The sequence below is a fragment of the Rhamphochromis longiceps genome, linkage group LG14 (assembly GCF_057381845.1).
Source record: "Rhamphochromis longiceps isolate RC_006_pf linkage group LG14, R_longiceps_female_GT1.1, whole genome shotgun sequence".
Classification (NCBI taxonomy): domain Eukaryota; kingdom Metazoa; phylum Chordata; class Actinopteri; order Cichliformes; family Cichlidae; genus Rhamphochromis; species Rhamphochromis longiceps.
Window position 1 is genome coordinate 33,670,152 of NC_140570.1, and position 22,754 is coordinate 33,692,905.

Consider the following 22,754-nt stretch of genomic DNA (forward strand, 5'->3'; position numbering starts at 1 on the left):
AAAAAATCTGGTAATTCTTTGTTTTGACGTTCTTGGGCCCCAATATGCCCAAATATCGAAGAGAAATTAAAAATGCATGCCGTGGAAGAGTTCGGGTCTTAGGAGGTTAATGTAGAGATCCGGGGAGGCCAATCAGTGACTGTAGTATTCCATTGTGTGTTTTTGTATCCTGATATGATTGTATTGGCAGTGTATTTAGGATCATTATCATGCTAAAAAAAATGTAGCTGTTGCCAATCAGACACTTTGCAAATGATATTCCATGTTGGTTCCAACTCATTCCTGCATTTATAATTACATAGACTTTGACAAGATTACAGATTGCTGTAAATACTCACTGTTGTACCTCTCTTACAGTCTCTTCTGTGCTACTGATGATGATTTGAACCAAAAATTACAAATTTTGACTTGTCACTTAAGACCTGTTGCCACTTCTGGCATACTTTAGCCTCTTCCTCCCTATTCCCTTAAGAATGTTTTCTTGACAGCCACCCTTCCATTGAAACCATTTCTGATGACACTTCAGTGAAAAGTAGATGGATCAACTAAAAGGCCAGATGTATCTCTCAGGTCCTGTGTCAAACCTTAGCTGGATTTCTTTCCCTATTTCTGAAGGATATGGCTTTTAGAAACTGTTCATCTGCTGTAGACAGTTTTGTAGGCCTGCTTGTTCTTTTTGTTCTCTACTTGTCCAATGTCCTTTATTTTTTCAAGGACGTGGACAAGTATGCTGTTTTCAGCGAGTGACACTTTAGGAATTACCTTGTTGGTGCAAAAAGAGCTATTTTATGCCTGTCAAACTATGTTGTCTTTGGCATTCAGATTCAGAGAAAAGGAATGAGCTGCAAGTGAAAAGGTGTCTAAAGATACAATTTAGTATTGGCCCTTTTTAAGTTTTCTGTTATGTGTAGATACAACAGTGGCCCATCCCTTTAGTTAGGTACCCATTTGAATAATTCATCAGTTCAAGTAATTCAACAAACAAAAACATCTTTCCACTGAAAATGATCAGGTGCAAGGTGTTCAAGAACACTTTAAAAACTTACAAGAAAGTTTGTCTTGTTGGAAGCAAAATATATAGGAATTAAGGGGGACTAAATTCTAAAGTATTGTATATTTTATTTTGTTCATGCATGTTTGCCAAAGTGCACTTTCTTTCATTTTTTAAATCTAGCTTTTAAAGTATTAAAATATTTTCTCTGACATTAATAACAGCCCTGCAACTGATCCTGACACCCATCCTTAGTCCTTTTTTTTTTTTTTTTTTTTTTTTTTTTTTTTGTCAAGTAACAACATGCTCATGTCAAGTAGTTTAAGAAAGAAAAGAGGAGTTTTCTAAAAGTCATGGAGGATTGATTCTGGCTCTTAACAATTTTAATATCACATCAGACGTTAGTTCGACATTTGTTTCAGCTGAAGGGCATAATTATGCATGTAATCAGTTTAATGTTGTAGCATGTATTCTCTACAAAGGTGACTATCTGCTGAAGTAAATACTGAAATGCTCACTAGAGCACATAGAAAGACTTGCATATTGTATTTCATCCACTATCCTTCCATATTTCTTTGTTTTAAAGAGCATGCAGATTTATTGATGACCAAGTTTAAGCAGCTGCAATAATTCAGCCCAGAAAAGTTTTGAGTCATTTTGTACAAGGACAGCACAGAAGGAAGGTAAAGGATTATCCTCACTTTTCAACAATCCATACATACACTACCTGCAGCTTTCCTCTTGACTATTTCTTTAAGGGCATCCAGACGCCTTAACGCCCACTCACATCCTGGGCCATCTGACCTCAGGATTTTGCATGATAAGGTGGGGCCAGGTTTCACAATGAGCTCACCCGAAACCCTGGCTGATTGGGACCCACACCCATTTTCACACCTTGGCTCAGGCGATTAAAGGATCATCAGGGGATCCTTTTGTCCCTCTGTGGAGGGATACTCCCACTAGGTTTAAATCTGGGACTCCCCACCATTTGACCTTAGAACTGAAGAAGCTTCTCGGATGAGAGGTGAAACGTCTTCAAGCAACTTAAAGAAGTCCAGACGCTTTTCTTTGCAAGCTCCTTTGACTACGATGACCTGGATGACTGAGAACCTTCACAGACATATTTCTTTAAGGAAATCTGAGGTTTACTTTGCTGTCTTAGTGCAGTAAAACACAACATCTCCTCACCCTCTCTGATTCCTCACCTGATAAAGACTTAATGTCAGTATACAAAAGAATAAAAGATAAAGTTTATCTTCCACATACAGTGTTTGTATACTAAAAAACAGAACTGGTTGCAATGTTCAGTACAGTATTTGTTAGTAGCAAATTTAGACAAGTAGCCTCTTGTACATCTGCTAAATACCAACTTGAGGGAGCTCAACAACTTGGCTAACTCAGTGTTATTTAGATATATTTCAATGAGTCTGCAGTGATTTGCTGAGTACTTGACTTAAATCAGTCTAGTCTCTTGTCAAGTTGTAAAACAACAAAATGTGAACAACTCCTAGAGGAGGAGAGAGTATTTTTTATGATTTGTCATGTGTATCTGTTGTCACTCATTTGGATCACTTTTTCTGATTAAATTCATTATTTATGCAGTGCATTAGATAAATTCGACTGTCAGGCTGGATGGTTGAGTCATGGCTGAATCGCTTCTCTATTTATGTTAATTTCAGGCAGCGTTCTCCTCGTGTATTTGGGCTCCGCACTGTCGCTGTGCTGTGCCGCGAGGAGGAGATGAATGCTGATGGATGTGAGGATTTCAATGAGTATAAACCAGCTGAGCACTGCTAAACCAAATCTGCACACCAAAAGCACTAGTGCTAAAACTCCTTCTGCACTTCTTAGGTCTTCAATCTCATAAGCTAGTTTCCCACTGCTATTGCGCCTTAACCTCAATCTTTGCCAGATACAAAATCAAGCTGGATTCAGATGCGGCTCAGTATGGAGGTCACGGACGGCTGGACCACAACACGGAGTTCTTCACACAGCCCGAGCCCTTTAATGGCCGCTCTAACTCCATCCAGGTAAATACCTACGGCATCACATTCTGTGACTTATAAAAGGTTATCTTTTGTTGAATGTCATTGTATTTAAATGTAAAGTATTCTACAATTGAAAATCCAGGGCTGTTGTATTTTAGAGTCCACTCTCTACACCACTTTTCAAATAACCTATGCTGTATCACCATCCCATTCAGCATATGCTTTTGAGGTTGTCCGTGCTGAAAAAGCGACAAAATCAAGCATTGCTCAAAAATGTCAGCGTGCATACTAAATCACTGTTGAGTGTGCTGTTGATGGACACCATTGTCCCACAATGCAGTGCACATATGTAGGCTAATGGAAAAGTTGCCCACAGCTGCAAAACATCAAAAGGAGTAGTGGGTGGTGATAAGAGAGCTCTACAAATAGAAATGAAGGATTAAAACTTTTGACAAACATTTTTCTTTCTTCTTGTTGTTACCAAATTAATTTAGCCTGTAGCAATACAAAGTCACTTGTCATAGTTCCTTTTATTAGAAAAGTATAACAAATATTACAAAAGTGCAATTTTGTTAAAATTGGGACTCTATGTGAAATGTGGGAAAGAGAAGAATGTGCTGATCATTTAAGCTCTATATGTGAAAGTCAATAGTGTAAGCACGTTAAATAAAGAAGGGGGTGGGGTGATATTTGGGCAGAAAGACTTCACCTCCTGAATTTCTTTATCTCCTCTCTTTTATATCTTACTATAATACACAAAATCTCTGTCTTTGTGTTTCTCAACTCTGACACAGTCATGAGTTGAGCAACTAAACTTGGCACACAGGTACGTGTTAGGCCCATAAAGGTTTTTATCTTTATCAGGTGTTCTGACATCAGCAGTGGGCGTTGGGTGTTGCCTCACACCAACCTAGCAACAGGTTAAAATGGTGTTAAAATTTTGACCATATAAACTATTTACTAGCCCTTACATAATTACATTTTTTTTTTTTTTTTTTTTTTTTTTTTTTTTTTTGTAATGTGATTAAGTATATCAGTTTTTGTCATCATGAACATGCCACACAATACTGGAGCATGGGTGTGTTCTAGTTATTAAAAGATCCAGAGACATCTCTGTATTTAAGGGACAATGCTGAAAACCTGCACTGAATGTTTGAGATGTTTCGGCCCTCTCGAAAGTGGACTCAGTTGTGTTATGGAAGTCAGTGCATGGGCTCAGGAAGATTTCTGATATCCATAGAACACAGTTTTATCACCACGTTCACACACTGGCCCCACTGTAGCCACTGCAGGTGGGGCAGAGGTGAAATGCATAAATCAAAACTAAGTTGAATGAATGTGTTTTGGGTTTTTTTTTCCTTTTGCTTTTTTCGGGGGGAGATTGGGGTTTCATACCAGCTTGAAAAAGCTGTCTGTGTGTTCATGTTTGGTCCTTTTATGTTTTATGTTTAATTTCACAAATCATTTTAATTAGCCTGAAATGGGTTTTGTAGTGAGAGGATCTTTCGAAGCCTTTCTAATGAGGTTTAAGTGTGCTGGGATGAAAGAGGGCTGCTTGTTCTGGCAAAAAGCCATGGTCTCCCTGGTCTGGGACTCTCAGCTTAACAACAGCAGTATAATTTAGTATCTGGTTCATTAGGATTATTATTTTTTTAATACAATATTTAATACAATATCAAGAAAATATATTACAACATTTAAAAAAAACTGTGCCTCTACCAGGGGTGAGCTCCCATTGTTTGTGGCCTCCACAGTGCTACATTTTGTTTTGTGTATATCATATTTGGCTTCTATGCGTTCACTCCGCTCATGCTGGCAGTTATCCTGGAGTCATTGAACGTTATGTGAATCTGATATCTACAGCTCCTTTCACATTTCACAGCAAACAATGTGCATTATTCATGGCGCTAGAACTTACCTTTTCATGTGCACACCGCTTAAGCTTGCATGGCATCATGGAGGGGAGAAAAATATCTGGGAGAATGAAGCACTGGGCTTCCATCAGGAGGACTGCTTAAGGCTAATACCATGAAATAAGTCTGTCCTTGAAATATAGAAAGAAACACTGATATGCATTTTAAGCAGAGTGCTTGAGGATCTTCCTCTTGTTTACGTCCCCCCTTTTTTCCCAGTTTATTTATTTTTTTATTAAAATGCTGAAAGCCAATAAGATGTTTATTAATAAAGTCAGGAATGAATTAGTGAGGATCAGCGCAGATGGATTGCATGCTACATCTTATGTTAATGATTTCAATTAATGCACAAGGACAGTGATGTCTCTGAGGTGGTCTGCGGAGTCATCATCTCCTGTTTTTGTTTTTCAGTGTGTTTATTGGATTAAACGTTTTGAGGCGGTACTTAAGTCGTTTCACTTGGTACCAGAGTTGACGTAGCACCTGATGAGGTGTTTGTGTATCTGAACTCAACTTGAACTTCTTCAGATCAATACTGAAAGTGTTGCAGTTAATGGATAGAGGATATTACTCGATATTAAGAGTTGGACGGCGCACTTTAATGCATCAAAAATGTGTTTGGCAAAGCTCACACTGCTATTAAGAGCATCAATTCAGCTTTATTTAAGATTCTGTCGACCCCAGTTTAAAAGCCTCTTCTTCTTTCATGCAGACACTGATCCTCCGTCGTATTAACTTAGGTTTCATCAGTTAAGGACGCAAATTCCACAATCTCTTAAATCTTTCCTAACTCTTATTAATTCAAACACTGCTGCTTCACCCACATCCCTCTTGGCCAAAATGTGAAGTTTAGTTAACAAGTCATCTGCTAATTTTGGCACCATCATAGATTAATGGGGAACGACAGGAAGTGAGAGGAATGGAGCCGACAGAGAGGGAGGAAGAAGGCAAGCGGGGACCCTTCTGTACATACTGTATATGCTTTATAGGCTTCTTCGTGGAGATTGCACAGCGAGACTGTAGTCTTGCATAAAGATGCTTTTCTCCTCCTCCTCCTCACACCTACCTGGTTATGACAAGAATAATCAGACAAGAGCCTCTGCGGGGGCTGCGAGAGGTGCCCACACCATCCATGTTTTATTTAACAACTTTTGCTTTCAAAGTCTGCACAAACTTCTTTTCTCCTGTCTTTTTAATGGGTCTGTCAGTTCTCCAGCTTCCTCGTTACAGTGTGATAATAAACTCTCATATCCTCCAAGAACGCATCACACCTCAGACTGAGAATGCACATAATTGGATTAAGCTAGCAGAGTCTTTTGCATCCTGGTAACATGTTAGGCTGTGGCAAGTACCATGTGGCTGTAATACCCTGTGTTTACAAATCTGCTCCTGGACACTTGTCATCCAGCATCTTTTTAGCGCTTTCAGTCTTGTCTGAATTATTGAATTACTTACAAAAGTGACCCCTTTTGCATTTTCATCATATACTATATTTGCAAGTGATATAGTTATATACACATGTTGAACCAAACTCATTAAGTGGAAAAAAAAAAAAAAAGACCATGCATGCAAACAAACATTTTTAGGGAGAGCTTTACTGAAAGGTAATAGGAGATAAGCCATTTCTAGATGTGCTTTCCAATCTCTTCTGCTTAGGCACAAAGAAACAGGCAAGGACGGCGACCAGAACCATTAGCCATGTTAAGTGCATTTCTTTCAAAACTGTGTAAGATTGCCATCACCTCACAACTGGCAGAAGACCGAGTCTACTCCACCCATGTACAGTCAGGATCAGACCCAGTCTTTATAGGAGAATTGTTTCCAAGAGGATATTCCTCTGATGTGGAAACAAATAAATTTGCTTTGTCCACCAAAAGGCTAGAAAGTGCGCTAAAGGAGCAGTCCCTCAAGGAAACAGTGAAGCCTTTTGGCTTTTTGCAAACCAAAAATTTTGTGCAACAAGCAATACTGTGAAAGAAGTCTCTTACTGACTCTAAATTCATTCTGCAGACAGAATTTGGCAGCATCACAATAATGTCAGACAGAATCATAAAAAGCTACTTTTAGAGAAAAGACGGTACCCTGCAACGGCATGACCCACAGCACAGCTCTGATCTCAACTCATGAAAAGACATGGCACCTACATCCATCTCTATTTAGGACTTACTTGTCCTATACCATACAATACCATACATCTTGCATGAGTATAGATGAGTTTAGATGATAAACAAATACTATCCATAGCGTTTTTACATTTTAAAAGCACCATCATGTAACAAGATTTTCTTTCACAAGCTCTTAAAACCTTTCCACAGTACTGTATGTTTAAACTGTGCATATTTAAATGGCACATATTTATCACTGAATATTAAAGTACTTCTTTGTTTCACATGTGGGACATCTTTAATGTTGTGTGTGCACCCGCGTGTGTGTGTGTGTGTTTGTATTCAGCTGTATTTAATTTTATCCACTATGTGAAAAGAGTGAATGTTAGAACAGCTTGCCATGAAGCTGAATAAAAAATGATTTTAAAAAATGCTTTGTTCTCCTTATGTGGATTAAAAAAAAAAAATTGACACCCCGGTATCCTCGGCAGGCTTTTTATGGGAATTGCATACATCAAGAACTACTGCTGTTCAACATTTAGAGTTTATTCATTTAGCGAGACAAATTTTAAATAGTCACAGAATAAAATGTCTCAGAGAGAGGAAGCTTATTTTAGGTGGCCCCCTTTGGGTACGTGTCACACATATAGTTTTGTTTGAGTGTTATAATGTCAAATATGTAATGCTAAGAAAGGCTGGTGAATAATTAGCTGCATCAGAACCTTTTGATAAACTTCATATGCTTCAAAGGGGATGTCTTCTTTGACAGCTTCAAAAAAAGAAATTAAGCTGAAATGAAAAAGAAAGTAAGAGAAAATAGCGAGCTTGTGGCAAATGATCAAAAGATGTACATTTCCATCAGTGAGATCTAACACCTGATGCTGATGAGCATGAAGTGTGAACTAACAGACAAAAACTGTGACATGACATAAGGGGACCCACTTAACACTTTTACATGTATATAAACTTTAAAAGACAAGCTCACACTAGTACACTTTGGTCAGTATATTTTTCTGAACTGTACCATTGAATATGTACTTTGAGACCAGACTCGAACATATTACATGAACTCTGGAGGAATTTCAGCCATCTTTACTCACAGCCATGTGTATAAAAACCTTAACCCTAAGTATCACTGGCAGCTTATCTAATCAGCCAATCACATGGCAGTAACTCGGTGGATTTAGGCATGTAGACACGTTTATTGTGGCCTGCTGAGGTTCAGAAAGGTATTGTAAGTAACTTTGAGTGTGACATGGTTGTTGGTGCCTGACGTGCTGGTTTGAGTATTTCAGAAACTGCTGATCTACCACACAATTGATTGATTGATTGATTGAATCTTTATTTTGAACATGTTGAAAAAGTATAAAAAAAAAAAAATAGAATTAAAAGAGACAAATGAACAAAGCAAACAAAAGGAAAACGAGCAACCACAACTCCAAATAACGTCCATGTTCAAAAAGGAGCAGGAAGAAGCATAAGCTTATTTAATCCCACCCCTTTTCCACTATCTAGTATCAATAGACTACAGAAATACCTCCTTGTAATTACATTATATGTTATGTGTAATTTTTTTTTTTTTTTTTTAAATATATACACATATATGTTTCTATCTATCCATACCTACGTATATACACACATACGCACATATACACATTTTCAATAACCCCATTAACACCTGAAGGATACACAACCTACAATTTTATATATATATATATATATATATATATATATATATATTAATGCTACGGCAAGGAGGAGTCAGGACGCCAGGTCAGGGGGGAGATATCATCACCCCCACCCGAGATTGGGTACATAGCCCCAAGTGCGATAGGAGAAGGATCGTTGAGTGCGAGAGGAACTGACCTGAAAAATAGGATCATGGCCAAGCTTGAAACCTGGATCCCGCGTAGCCGGTTACCAAGATTACGTGAAGTTCCCTCAGAAGGTCTGCTAGATGATGTTAATGCAGCACTACGGGCAATACCTACAACCACGATTACCGACACTAACAAGCTGATCTACAATACGGCAACAGTGATCAGTGAGATGCTTGGCTACAAGTTGAACAGCGACAAGGGGCAGTACCCTCCATGGAGAAGGAGGCTAGAGGGCAAGATCAAAGTAGCACGGAGGGAGGTTAGCCAACTAACGGAGTTGCAGAAAGGTGCGACAAATAAGGTGCCTAAGAAATACAGCAAGCTGTCCATACCTGAGGCCTTGGAAACTGCCAAGCAAAGACTCACAGCCTTGGCCAGCCGCTTGAGGAGGTACACCAGAGAGATAGAAGGCAGGAGAATAAACCAGCTGTTCTCCACAGAACCAGCAAAGGTGTACTCTCAGTGGCAAGGGAACAATAAGAGAACAGCACCACCAAGGCTGGAGACGGAGCAATACTGGAAGAGCATATGGGAGAAGGATGCAACCCATAATGGCAATGCTCAGTGGCTAGAGGATCTGAGGGCTGACCACAGCGACCTCCCTGAACAGGGTCCAGTAACCATCACAGTGGCAGATATCCAAGAAAGGGTCTCCAGTATGAAGAGTTGGACAGCACCAGGGCCCGACATGGTTCACGCCTACTGGCTGAAGAAGCTGACTGCACTCCACGAGCGTCTGGCAGCACAAATGAACCAGCTGCTAGTTAACGAGAGACACCCGGAATGGCTAACTGAAGGCCGGACGGTCCTGATCCCCAAGGACCCCAAGAAGGGACCGGTCCCCTCCAACTACCGACCAATAACCTGCCTCAGTACTACATGGAAGCTCCTGTCAGGCATCATATCGGCTAAGATGAACAGGCACATGGGTCAATACATGAGCGGGACACAGAAAGGAATTGGCAAGAATACCAGAGGCGCAAAACACCAGCTACTGGTAGACAGAACAATCAGCCGAGACTGCAAGACCAGACTGACCAACCTGTGCACTGCCTGGATTGATTACAAGAAGGCCTATGACTCAATGCCCCACAGCTGGATACTGGAATGCCTAGAATTGTACAAGATCAATGGGACCCTAAGAGCCTTCATCAGGAACTCAATGGGGATGTGGCGTACAACACTAGAGGCCAACTCCAAGCCCATAGCACAAGTCACCATCAAGTGCGGGATCTACCAAGGAGATGCTCTGTCCCCACTGCTGTTCTGCATAGGCCTGAACCCCCTCAGTGAGATCATTAACAAGACTGGCTACGGATACCGACTACAGAACGGAGCAGTTGTCAGCCACCTCCTGTACATGGATGACATCAAGCTGTATGCCAAGAGTGAACGAGACATCGATTCACTGATCCACACTACCAGGCTATACAGCAATGACATTGGAATGTCGTTCGGACTGGAGAAGTGTAGTCGGATGGTAACAAAGAGAGGGAAGGTAGTCAGAACTGAGGGGATTGAACTACCAGAAGGCAACATTGCAGACATAGAGGACAGTTACAAGTACCTGGGGATCCCGCAGGCGAATGGGAACCATGAAGAGGCCGCTAGAAAAGCTGCAACCACCAAGTACCTGCAGAGGGTCAGGCAAGTCCTGAGGAGTCAGCTGAATGGTAAGAACAAGATCCGGGCCATCAACACGTACGCCCTGCCCGTGATCAGGTACCCTGCTGGGGTAATAGGCTGGCCAAAGGAGGAGATAGAAGCCACTGACATAAAGACAAGAAAGCTCCTTACCATGCATGGAGGGTTTCACCCCAAATCCAGCACCCTGAGGCTGTACGCTAAGCGGAAGGAAGGGGGCCGGGGACTGGTGAGTGTCAGCACCACAGTCCAGGATGAGACAACGAACATCCAAGAATACATTAGGAAGATGGCCCCAACTGACCGAGTGCTCAGTGAATACCTCAGGCAGCAGAAACCCAAGAAAGAGGAGGGAGACGAGGAACCATCATGGAAGGACAGGCCCCTGCACGGTATGTACCACCGGCAGATAGAGGAGGTGGCTGATATCCAGAAATCCTACCAGTGGCTGGACAAAGCTGGACTGAAAGACAGCACAGAGGCACTAATCATGGCAACACAAGAACAAGCTCTGAGCACAAGATCCATAGAGGCTGGGGTCTATCACACCAGGCAAGACCCCAGGTGCAGGCTGTGTAAAGATGCCCCAGAGACAATCCAGCACATAACAGCAGGGTGCAAGATGCTAGCAGGCAAGGCATACATGGAACGCCATAACCAAGTGGCCGGCATAGTGTACAGGAACATCTGTGCCGAGTATAACCTGGAAGTCCCGAGGTCAAAATGGGAGATGCCCCCAAGGGTGGTGGAGAATGACCGAGCTAAGATCCTGTGGGACTTCCAGATACAGACGGACAAAATGGTGGTGGCTAACCAACCGGACATAGTGGTGGTAGACAAACAGAAGAAGACGGCCGTAGTGATCGATGTAGCGGTTCCGAATGACAGCAATATCAGGAAGAAGGAACACGAGAAGCTGGAGAAATACCAAGGGCTCAGAGAAGAGCTCGAGAGGATGTGGAGGGTGAAGGTAACGGTGGTCCCCGTGGTAATCGGAGCACTAGGTGCGGTGACTCCCAAGCTAGGCGAGTGGCTCCAGCAGATCCCAGGAACAACATCGGAGATCTCTGTCCAGAAGAGCGCAGTCCTGGGAACAGCTAAGATACTGCGCAGGACCCTCAAGCTCCCAGGCCTCTGGTAGAGGACCCGAGCTTGAAGGATAAACCGGCCGCAGGGGCGTGCTGGGTGTTTTTTTATATATACATACATACATACATATATATATATATATATATATATATATATATATATATATATATATATATATATATATATATACACACACACATATACATACATACATATACACATACATATATACCCATACCAACAAACCCGTGCATGCGCACACACATGAAAATATTAGACAAGAACACCCTATCAAATCTCTACCTTTTCCCTGTACCCTGTAAAAACCATATCCTTAAACCGCTTTTTAAACTGCGCCATGCTTGGACATTGCTTCATATCTTTACTTAGTCTGTTCCACAGCTTCACTCCACACACAGAGATGCAAAAACTTTTTAATGTTGTACGGATACGAGGATGTTTTAAATTTAATTCCCCCCTCAAATTGTATCCCCGTTCCCTTTTAGAAAACATTTTTAGAATATTGTCAGGAAGCAGGTTATTTATTGTTTTATATATAATTTGTGCTGTGAGAAAATGAACCAGATCTGTGAATTTTAGAATTTTTGATTTTAAGAATAGTGGATTTGTATGATCTCTGTAACCAGTTTTATGGATTATCCTTATGGCCCTTTTTTGTAATATAAAGATTGATGATAGCGAACATTTGTAAGTATTGCCCCAAACCTCTGCACAGTAATTCAAATACGGTGCAATCAGGGAACAATAGAGAATGTGGAGTGATTTGTGGTCCAGAATGTGTTTTACTTTACTCAAGATTGAGACACTTCTTGAAATTTTGTTATGTATATGATTTATATGAGACTTCCAGTTTAATTTATCATCTATAATCACACCAAGAAACTTATGTTCAAGTACTCTTTCAATTTCCACACCATCTACATGAATCTGCACTTGTGCATTTCTAAGGGAATTCCCAAATAAGATAATTTTAGTTTTACTTAGATTTAGCGATAGTTTGTTCCTGTTAAACCATTTTTTAATTTTGCACATTTCTGAAGTAATTGTATCCAGCAGCTCCTTTAGATTCCCCCCAGAACAAAAAATATTTGTGTCATCTGCAAATAATACTAATTTTAATATATCAGATGCCTTACAAATATCATTTATATAAATAATAAATAATTTTGGACCCAGTACAGAGCCTTGTGGAACACCACAAGCAATGTCCAAGCATGATGAGGAATGGACACCCAGCTTCACAAATTGTTTCCGGTCACTTAAATAATTTTTCACCCATTGCAGTACAACCCCCCTAATCCCATACCGTTCCAGTTTATTAATTAATATGTCATGATTGATTGTGTCGAATGCTTTCTTGAGATCCAGAAATACTCCAGCTGCATACTGTTTCTGATCTATAGCATTCGTAATCTCCTCAATTGATTCGATTAATGCCAGAGATGTTGATCTTTTTGATCTGAATCCATATTGACTGTCAGAGAGTAATTTATATTTATCTAAGAATTTGTCTAATCGTTTATTAAACAGGTTTTCTAGGATTTTGGAGAATTGTGGTAGTAAAGAAACAGGCCTGTAATTTGTGAAGTGGCGTCTATCCCCGGTTTTATACAGCGGCACAACTTTAGCTATTTTCATTTTGTTTGGCACTTTTCCCGTCTGAAATGATAAGTTGCAAATATATGTTAGAGGTCCTACAATTCCTTCAATGACCTTCTTGACGATTTTCATGTCAATATCATTACAATCAGTGGATGTTTTATATTTACACATGTGTACAATGTCAATTATTTCTTTTTCCTCCACTGATGTGAGGAACATTGAGTTAGGGTTCCTATCAATCAGGTTTTCACTACAGTCTACTGATGGCAGTGACTCAGGAATTTGTTCTGCCAGTTTTGGTCCAATATTTACAAAATAATGATTAAAGCTGTTGACCTTATCAGCAGTGTTTTCCATAATATTGCCATTATCGATAAAGTATTGTGGATAACTTTGTTGTCCAGAATTATTTTTAATGATACCGTTTAAAACATCCCATATTCCTTTCATATTATGTTTATTGTTGTTCAATATTTTACTATAATACTCCTTTCTACATACACGTATAATATTGGTCAACTTATTTTTGTATTTTTTATATTTATTTTCAGCTTCTTTTGTTCTTTGTTTTAGGTATTCCCTATAGAGTGTATTTTTCTTTTTACATGCATTTTGTAAACCCTTAGTGAGCCATGGTCTATCTGAATATTTGTGCTTTCTGTTGTATTTTATTGTTGGACAGTTTTTATCGTACAACTCCATGAATATTCTTAAAAATATGCCATATGCAATATCAATATCAGCTTCTTTGTACACCTTGTCCCAGTCCTGATTTAATAGATCGTTCTTAAATGCAGTCATAGTTTCTTCTGTCCTTACACGTCTGTATCTCAGTTGTTCTTCATGCTGATTTTTCTTATAATTAGTGTCATAAACTGCAAAAACTGGTAGGTGATCACTGATGTCATTAATTAATATTCCGCTCACAATGTTGTTTTCCATATTGTTAGTGAAAATATTGTCAAGTAAGGTGGCACAATGTGGTGTAATTCTGCTAGGCCTGGTTATTTTAGGATGTAAACTCAAACTGTACATAGTGTTTAGGAATTCGTCGGTCATTTTATGCTTTTTTGGATTCAACAGGTCAATATTAAAATCACCACAGATAAACATAACTTTTTGATTTGTTTTAGAGAATATTTCCTCTATGAAGTCATTAAATACTTGAATACTAGAGCCAGGTGTTCTATATATACAGCTAATTATTACATTTTTTTCTTTTTCCTTATAAATTTCAATTGTTATACATTCTAGTAAATTATCAATTACAGTTGTCATACTTTCTACCACCTTGTAGTTTAGGTTTTTATCCACATACACAGCTACTCCCCCTCCACTCTTGTTCCTTCTATTTACAAAATTCACTTCATATCCCTCCAGTCCAAAGTCCATTCCTTTCTCCGCATTGATCCATGTTTCAGAAATGGCAATAATTCCAAATGGATTTGTCAACTCATTTAGATATTCCTTTATATTGTTGAAGTTGGCATACAGACTTCTGCTATTAAAATGGATTATTGATAATTTATTTTCCGTGTTGATGGTGTGCTTAAACTGTTCATCAGTGAAGTAGCAGCAGTTACAGCTGATGTTGTAGAAGAAATTATTTTCCGGGTCTATATCCTTTTCTAAGTCTAGAACATTATGGTCTGTGTATCGAAATGTTCTCAGTTCCAGATTATCATAAAGAGAATTCCAATGAGTTATGTTGATATTGTTGCCGGATGCAGATGAAGTTCTTTTGGACTGTGCCATGTGTTGTGTTGTGTGTCACGTCACATGTGTATTCATACCTCCAGAGTAAGTTGACCTCAGTATTTGTCCAGCTCTTCCATATTTCTGATGACCAACACTTTGGCTTGTTCCGGTGTTCCATTGAGTTTAATGAATACTTTGCAGTTGGTGGTCCATGTATTTTGAATTTTTCCCTGTTTCTTCAAGTAACGTGCTTTCCTGGCAATGTCCGCATTTCTTTTTATCAGATGTTCGTTCATGAAGACATCGGATCCTTTCAGTTTCCTTCCTTGTTTTAACAGTGCTGTTTTCTGTTTTCTGTTTGCAAATCTCACAATGATGGCTGGTTTGTTACTGTCATTTTTTCGGGGTAGAGGGTGGCAAGCCTCAATGTTGTTATAATCCACTTCCACACCTTTGGACCGTAGAAAGGTAACCACTTGATGCTCCGTGGAGTTGACATCTTCCTCTCCTGGCCCTCCTACATTGTCAGTGGCGACCGCCCGGGCGTATGACCGGGGTTTGATGCGAAGCCCCGTGATGATAACATCGTTCATCCGGGTGTACTGCTCCAAATCCGCCACTCTGTTCTCCAGGTACGCCAGCCGCCGATCCTTCTCGGCGTTCTGGATGCGGAGAGCCTTAACTTCCTCGACCAGGTCCAGGATGGCTTTCTGCTGCAGTTTGACAGTAGAAATCTCCTCTGTCATAAACTCCAGCGACTTCTTAATATCGTCTCCTTCCTCGGCTGACAGAACTTTTTTCGGGCCCATGCTGAGAGACGCTCTCGTAGCTTTGCCGTGACGACCGGCTAGCTACTTCCCACAATCATCTCCAGGGTTTACAGAGAATGGCTTGAAAACAGAAAATATCCAGTAAGCAGCAGTTCTCTGGGTGCAAATGCCTTGTGGATGTCAGGGGTCAGAAAAGAATGGTCTGTCAGGCTGATAAGAAGGAAACAGTAGTTCGCATAATCGGGCCCACTTTTCACATTTTAGCACCGTTTGCATCCACTAGTACCAACTAAGCACCGTTTAAACACTCCAGCCTACCTAAGTGTTGTTGCTGATCATGTCCATTACTTTACGACTGGTTTAAACTGGTTTCTTGAATGTGAAAATCAGTTCATTGTACTCAAATGGCAAAGTCACCAGATCTCAATCCAATAGAGCATCTTTGGTATTTGGCGAAACAAGAGCTTCACATACTGTAATAGAGGTGCAGCAACTGTGTGATGCTTCTCAAAATTAACTAAGTGGCCAGTGAGTCCAGTGAGTGTGTGGTGGACAATTCATTCAAAGATTGTTTCAAGCAAATAGTTTGGCCTGCTTTTTGATATTTCAGGTAAAGGTTCTAGAGATTATCCGACGTGTGTCATTTATTTTTATTGTTATTATTATTAATCCTTTGTTTGCCCAGGTAAAAATCTCATTGAGATTTAAATCTCACATCCAGGAGACACCTGGCATTTTTTTAATCTAATAATTAGAGCCTTTCAGGTTGCAATTGTTTTGGAAATTCTAATATTATAAAATAATACAAAAGCACAAAAAACCAGAGAGAGCCTTTGTTTTGTTTTTTCTTTTTTTAACAGAGGCTTTTTGTTACTGGAAATTTTAGGAATGTAAGCTCTATGATCAAAAGGATTATATTTAATTATGAGCAGCAATATTCTTTTTTTTTAAAGTGATTATCTTTGAAGTACTAAAAATCAATACAACAGTCTTTCAGAAATGATGCTGCTTACTGTGAGGCTCGGCTGAAAATATTCTTTTGAAAATAATGGCCTGCAAAATCGTGTCTCAGCTGAAAACGAATCAGGTATAGTTCTTTAGGTTGTAGTTTCAATTAACCATCCAAGTCAGGTTTGTTTTGTTATCCTGTCAGATCCTTAGACTTTGCCTGAAGTACAACCAACATGTACACAAGTGTTTACAGGGAGCTGATACTTGTTAAGTGAGTAAAGTGAGCCAAACAGAGACATGTCTGGAGAGTTAAAGTGCACAGAGAGCCTATAGTCAGGCAGTGCTCTAGCCTAGGTGCTGGGGTCTGGAGACAGGGTGGATGATATGTTCCTGCGAAGCAGCTCATGAATCCTTTATCGGTGTGTTTGAACATTGATCAGATTTAGTATTAGCCCAAAAGGCTGCATTCAGTTCTGCAAGGGAGTATAAAATCCAAATTCTCATATGTGAGCTTGGTGTGAGGCGATACAGAAGAAGTCAAGAAAGGACAAACGGCTAAGCTGTTCTTCCTACTAATACAATATTTTGTATTGTGTCCTATTGTGTACCACTTTGTCCTTTTCATCACATTTTGTTTTTAACCCCTATTGTTAATACCTACAATAAATTATCAAATTAGTTATTGCATTACAGTAACCATTACCTGATCTGGCAACAACTGCTGGCTACAGCAGCGACTTTGTGGTTGTGATTCTAAGATGTGTGTTGCACACGTGGTCATATTGGCATTTCCTATACATTGCTGCAATGATCTGCAACTTGCGGAAATATTGCATGTGTCGTTATTAGTTTTTATTTTTACGTGATTTTAAGTTTTTCTTTTCATTGCAGTTGAGTTCAGTTGAGTTTCAGCTAATTTCCTGAGTGGATTTGCTCATTTAGGACCATTTTTAGCTCATCCAGCAAAGAACGATGAGCTCATGCCACGGTGAGGCATCCATCCACAATTCACAAGAATCGATACTCCTCCTCATTGTGCGGAAGTTTTATTGAAACTTACACATCTAATGGATCTTCACCTAAATTGTGCTCATGGTCAAGGTCAGATTTGTCATTTTTATGGCCACTTGTCATGGGTTCACATATTTTCATGCTTTTTATGTCCATGGATAATACTGACCATGCAATGATAATACTCCTGAAAAAGCTTTCAATTGATGGTGAATGAGATTAATTTGTATTGGATATGACCGTTGGCGATCCTATTTAAATTCATAGTGGATTTTAATTCTCATTAGTTTGTGTAATACAAACAAACAGTGACATTCACAGACATTCTGGTTATTGTTTGAAAATATTTCATGTTTAGTTTTTATCAGTTTTGGTCTTAGTTGTAGTTTTCCTAATTATTTTAATATGGAGGAAATTTATTATGGTGTATTATTCAGAGGTTTAAATGTGTACCAATACAAAGACAACACATGTTGAAGGTCACTCAGACACAAACCAAAGCTTAATCACACTGGTTGTGGTAACAAATTTGATCACACTGACAAAGACTAAATATGTTTCCAGTAATTTCCACAATGTTTTAGCTAATTACGTGAGTACTTGATAAGTTTTCCTTTTTCACAAATTCTAATTTGTTTGTTTTATCTCACTGTTATTAAATTGTGTTTTTTCACAACTAGTTTTATTAATAACCAAATTACCTTGATTGGCAAATGCTATAACGTCTAATAACGCAAACTTGAGTTTGTCCTTAAAAAAAAAAGGTTCTGCTTCCATGGACAGGGTTTCACCTCATTTTGTACCTAGTAGTTTAGTTCAGCTGGCCCTGTGTTTGATGAGATAGAAATATAGATATAAATGAATAAGTCAGGAGCTGTGTATATATACTGTAAAGGGAATTATTTTTCACAATCTAGTCTCTCAGTGTTAGTGGATGGGTTCAAAACAGTATGTCAAGTATGTATGTGCCTAACGTTGCAAGGAGTAATATGTTAATTAGAATGTCTTCCACTAATTGCTGTGCCAACACTTGAGCGTATCTGCTGGTCCTTTTTTCACAGATTAATTTATAATTTGTCACTATTTCTGTCTGTTTGGTGGAAATAAAAGCTGTTGACATATTCCAGGTTAGACGCAGTGGTAGCTTTTGTCTAAACAGGTGCAGCGATTCATTCTGCCTTTCCTTCTCTCCGCGGTGCTTCTATATGGAGACTCTCCCACTGTGACTGTTTAATTAGTCACCAATGTCTGTGTCAGTGTTTCAGCGCCGGGCTGTATGACTCCCTCGGTGACAAACTGTTGCCAGAGAAGCACATCCACAGTAAGCTTAGATCCACTGATGCTGAGGGGCGACTTGAAGAGTTCAGGGAGTGATTGAATTGTTTACAGCTCTGCTGGCTTTTTTCGTTTTCTGTTGGGAAATATAGCATCATTTATGCCCGCTTGGCTTTTCCTTTGGCATAAATCTGAAATGACTAATGGTACACAGCAGCTTCCTGCTGCCAAATGATGCTGTGAGTATCAAAAGGATTGATCAAACACTTTATTAGCTACTTTTTGAACTATATATGTGTATGTATATACATAAGGAATGTGACATGCCACGTTTTTTTCTGTTTGTTGTTTTTCCCTGACTTGTTTCTTCTTTACCCCAATGAACTCAAAGATTCTTTTGAAATTACATTATATCTTTACAGAATCACACATTTCCAATTGATTCACAGTCCAGTGTTTAGAGATGATGATGAAACTCACAGCTACTGCATTGATGAGAGAGTTCAGAAATTAAAACTAGCAGCGTGCCTCCACTTCTGGCAAGTTTACTCATTTGCAGATTGTTCAGTTCACTGAACATGCTTTGAATAGATTGCAAATTTAATTATATGTTTTTAGACAGATGAAGTCCACCACTTCATGGAGATATGTTTAAGAAGTTGAAGACACCTCTCCTCATTGCAGATATGCTGACACCACTGCCACCCAGAGGTCTTTGTGCAGTTGCAATTCTGTCACACTTTAAATATTCTTAAAAGATATTATCCTCCGAGTAGTCTTAGACCACCTTTTCCCTTATATATCATTTTAAAATTGCATGTTATCCTCCTTGCATTTCTTTTTTTTTTTTTCTCTATCCTACTCGTCTTTTTTTAGCCATTATGTCATCCTTGATTTTGAGAGGTGACCATGTCTAGTCATGATTTCTCCCTCCTGAAAAGGATAAAACTTAACACTCATTAATCTTCAAAATTAATGATCTTATATCAGTTATATCAATGTAGTCTTTGTAGTGCTTGAAAAAAAGGCGAAAGGACTTAAATTTGTGAAGTTGTTTCGCCTCTCATGCAAAAAGCTTCTTTAGTTCTTAAACACTGAGCCCATCCCGTGGTGGATCGATCCCAAGATACTGAACCCAGAGTTATTCCTGATGCATGCAATGGTGTTAGAAAGCAAAAAAGGCTTGTGTAAATGAGCGAATAACATGTTGTATAAATTGTTTTGAGTGCTCAAGTAGAGTAGAAACGCCATATAAGAATCAGTCCGTTAACCATTTAAACAACTGACAGAGTGCCAGATATTTAACCCCTAGTAGCAGTTGTCCCTTTGGAGGTGATTGTGTGAGTCCCCACATGGGAATAGTCCATTCTTGTGCTCATGTGTTGACTCACATAATTAATAGCGGGTCAACAACCCTCAGGGCATTTGTTTTAGAACTAGAGAAGCCTCTTGGATAGAGGCAAAATGTCTTCATGAACCTAAAGAAGTCCAGCTGCCTTCTTTCAAACACGCATGAATACTGTGACCTGGATGACTGAGACACCTTGTTAACATCATTAATATTCAATTGTCATCTCACTTTTCTCCCCACTTTCTCCCCTGCCACTGTGTCTCTCTTTCTCTCTCAGGTCTACATCCCCTGCAGAACAGCTATTGTCTTGGCCAACGAGGAGATAGATTACTGTTATTAGAGGATGATTGTCTCCACAGAGATCGGGATTGAGAATGGATTCCAAACTCTGACTGAGTGTTAACAATCACCTTCATCTTAATGTCAACCTTGTACACCACCCAAACCTACTTTTTTTGTGTTCGAGCCTTTTTTCTAAATGGGGGGAAAAAGCATTGCCGAGCTATGTGCTTTCAAATACCATCTGCAACCTAAGACGCTGTGTAACCCCATTTACCACAGATTGGTCCATTTGGGAAGTGTCCAACCTAACCAGCAGCTAGATGCTAAAACTCCAAACCCTGCCGAGTCCATCCACCACTAGCCAGCAGCCATTTATAGGTACTCCTGCATTTGGCATGACATCTGAAATACATGACCGGCAACTGTGGCAGAGGAAAGTGGTACCATAAAACCAGCATTCATTTATTCAAAGATAATACAAGCTCAGGAATGTTAGGCATGTTTAAATACAGCATACAAGGTTTATTATTTTGTATTTAAATATAAATAACATTGTAGTTTCACAGAGATGGCAAGCACTACAGTATTACTAGCATTTAAAATCAAAATATTCAGGTAGGCTGTTTAATCACTGGTGATGTGTCTTTGTTAATTTGCATTGCGGGACATTATAGGTGTAAAATGTATTGTAATTTGCACAAAGCATTAAACTGATTTGAATTACTGTACTTTTTAATGAGTATCTAAAACAGTTGTGTTGTAATGTTTGAATTTATGCAGCTACTGGGAGCATTTAAGTGGTTATTTATGGTTCAGTTATTAAGCCGGTAATTTGCAGCTAAAGCACTGATAAAATCACTTAATTTGGAGTGTTCACAGTGTGTTGCATAATACACAAGCAACATTTGGCTGAATTAGGCCGTTTTTACCCACTTTGTGTAAAGTATTGCATAGTTTTCTCCCACACTAGATCGCATTAGAGTAGTTTATGAATTGTATGTTACACTGTGCTACAATCGACAAGAAGAACTAAACTACTGAAGACCAGTGTGTCCTTTTGTGTTAGAAAAGACAAGGATGACTAACACACTTGACTACTAGGATATGATTTATGTGCACCGTGTTCATTAGGGATTCCCCTGGGAATATTCCAAAAAAACACCGAAACGGCCTAAATTCATGCAGAGCGCCACACGTGCCTCCTCCAATTAGCAGTGACTTTTGTGACTTTAGTCTCAACACAGTTGATGATTGAACATTTCAAAGAGCAGCCACAGTCCTCATTCTGTGTTATAGAATCCATCACAGTACCTATGTGAGGAGGTTATTAATTAGCTAAAACATCCTACCGTCATAATAGGTGACATTTGTAAAATGTCATAATGCGTTTTACAAATGAGTGATATTTGGTCTGCTTCGAGTCTTTACGTTGTCTTGTTTTTCATCCTCCTGAAAGTTGGCATATCATCACCATTTGAAGCACTTTCTAAATGTTTTATCGAATCAGCACGAGTAAAAAGGGAAACGAGGTTGCTATGTGCATCTCAGATAAAGCTCCGAGGTTGTGCCATCCTCTAGAGCATTATTTCAGATTCGGAGTCATTTAACCACCTATTGTAGCTTATGGCAGGTTTTGATCTGTGTCCCGTGCAGCTGGAGGAGAAAAAAAAAACACATTAATTTTCAGGACCACCCGTCTGTGTGCAGCCAAAAGTGTCATGAACATGTCATTTCTTTTTTGTCTAAAAGCAAATGCGTTCAAAAAGGCCTTTTCTCTCTTTCAAGGAGTACAGAGACGATCACTCTGCATATATTCTAGACAACGAGGTTGTGAGACTAAATTGGAGGGTATAATCATCCCTCATCTGACCCAATGTCATTGTCATTTTAGCACTGCCAAAATGAATTGTCTGCAGTTGTTCTCAAAAGTAAAATTGATGTCTGATATACTGTAACAATTTCAGCATATTTCTTTCATTATTGCTAATGATAATAAATCAGTCCCTGTCAAACCACGAGAATGTGAATGAACTGAATTTGCTCTCTGACTACTGATACTGTCCTATTGCGCAGTTGGGGAAATGTGGAGGATTCCACAGCAGTATGTTGTAATGGTACTTTGTAACCTGATGCAACAAATGTGCAGTTTGGTCTTGGTAGTGTGGGAGGTCATCGTGATATTA

The 22,754-nt window shown here is 39.3% G+C and overlaps 1 protein-coding gene across 1 annotated transcript in view; it reads left to right on the plus strand.

Annotated features, from left to right (window-relative positions):
- gbe1b (glucan (1,4-alpha-), branching enzyme 1b) overlaps window positions 1–21,605 on the plus strand; it is a 106,636-nt gene extending 85,031 nt beyond the window's left edge. The window contains exons 15-16 of the mRNA XM_085380978.1: window positions 2,904–3,021; window positions 20,567–21,605. Coding sequence (XP_085237104.1) covers window positions 2,904–3,021; window positions 20,567–20,629 — 181 coding nt within the window. The 3' untranslated portion in view covers window positions 20,630–21,605. The remainder of the gene's footprint in view (window positions 1–2,903; window positions 3,022–20,566) is intronic.
- The last annotated feature ends 1,149 nt before the right edge of the window (window positions 21,606–22,754 follow it).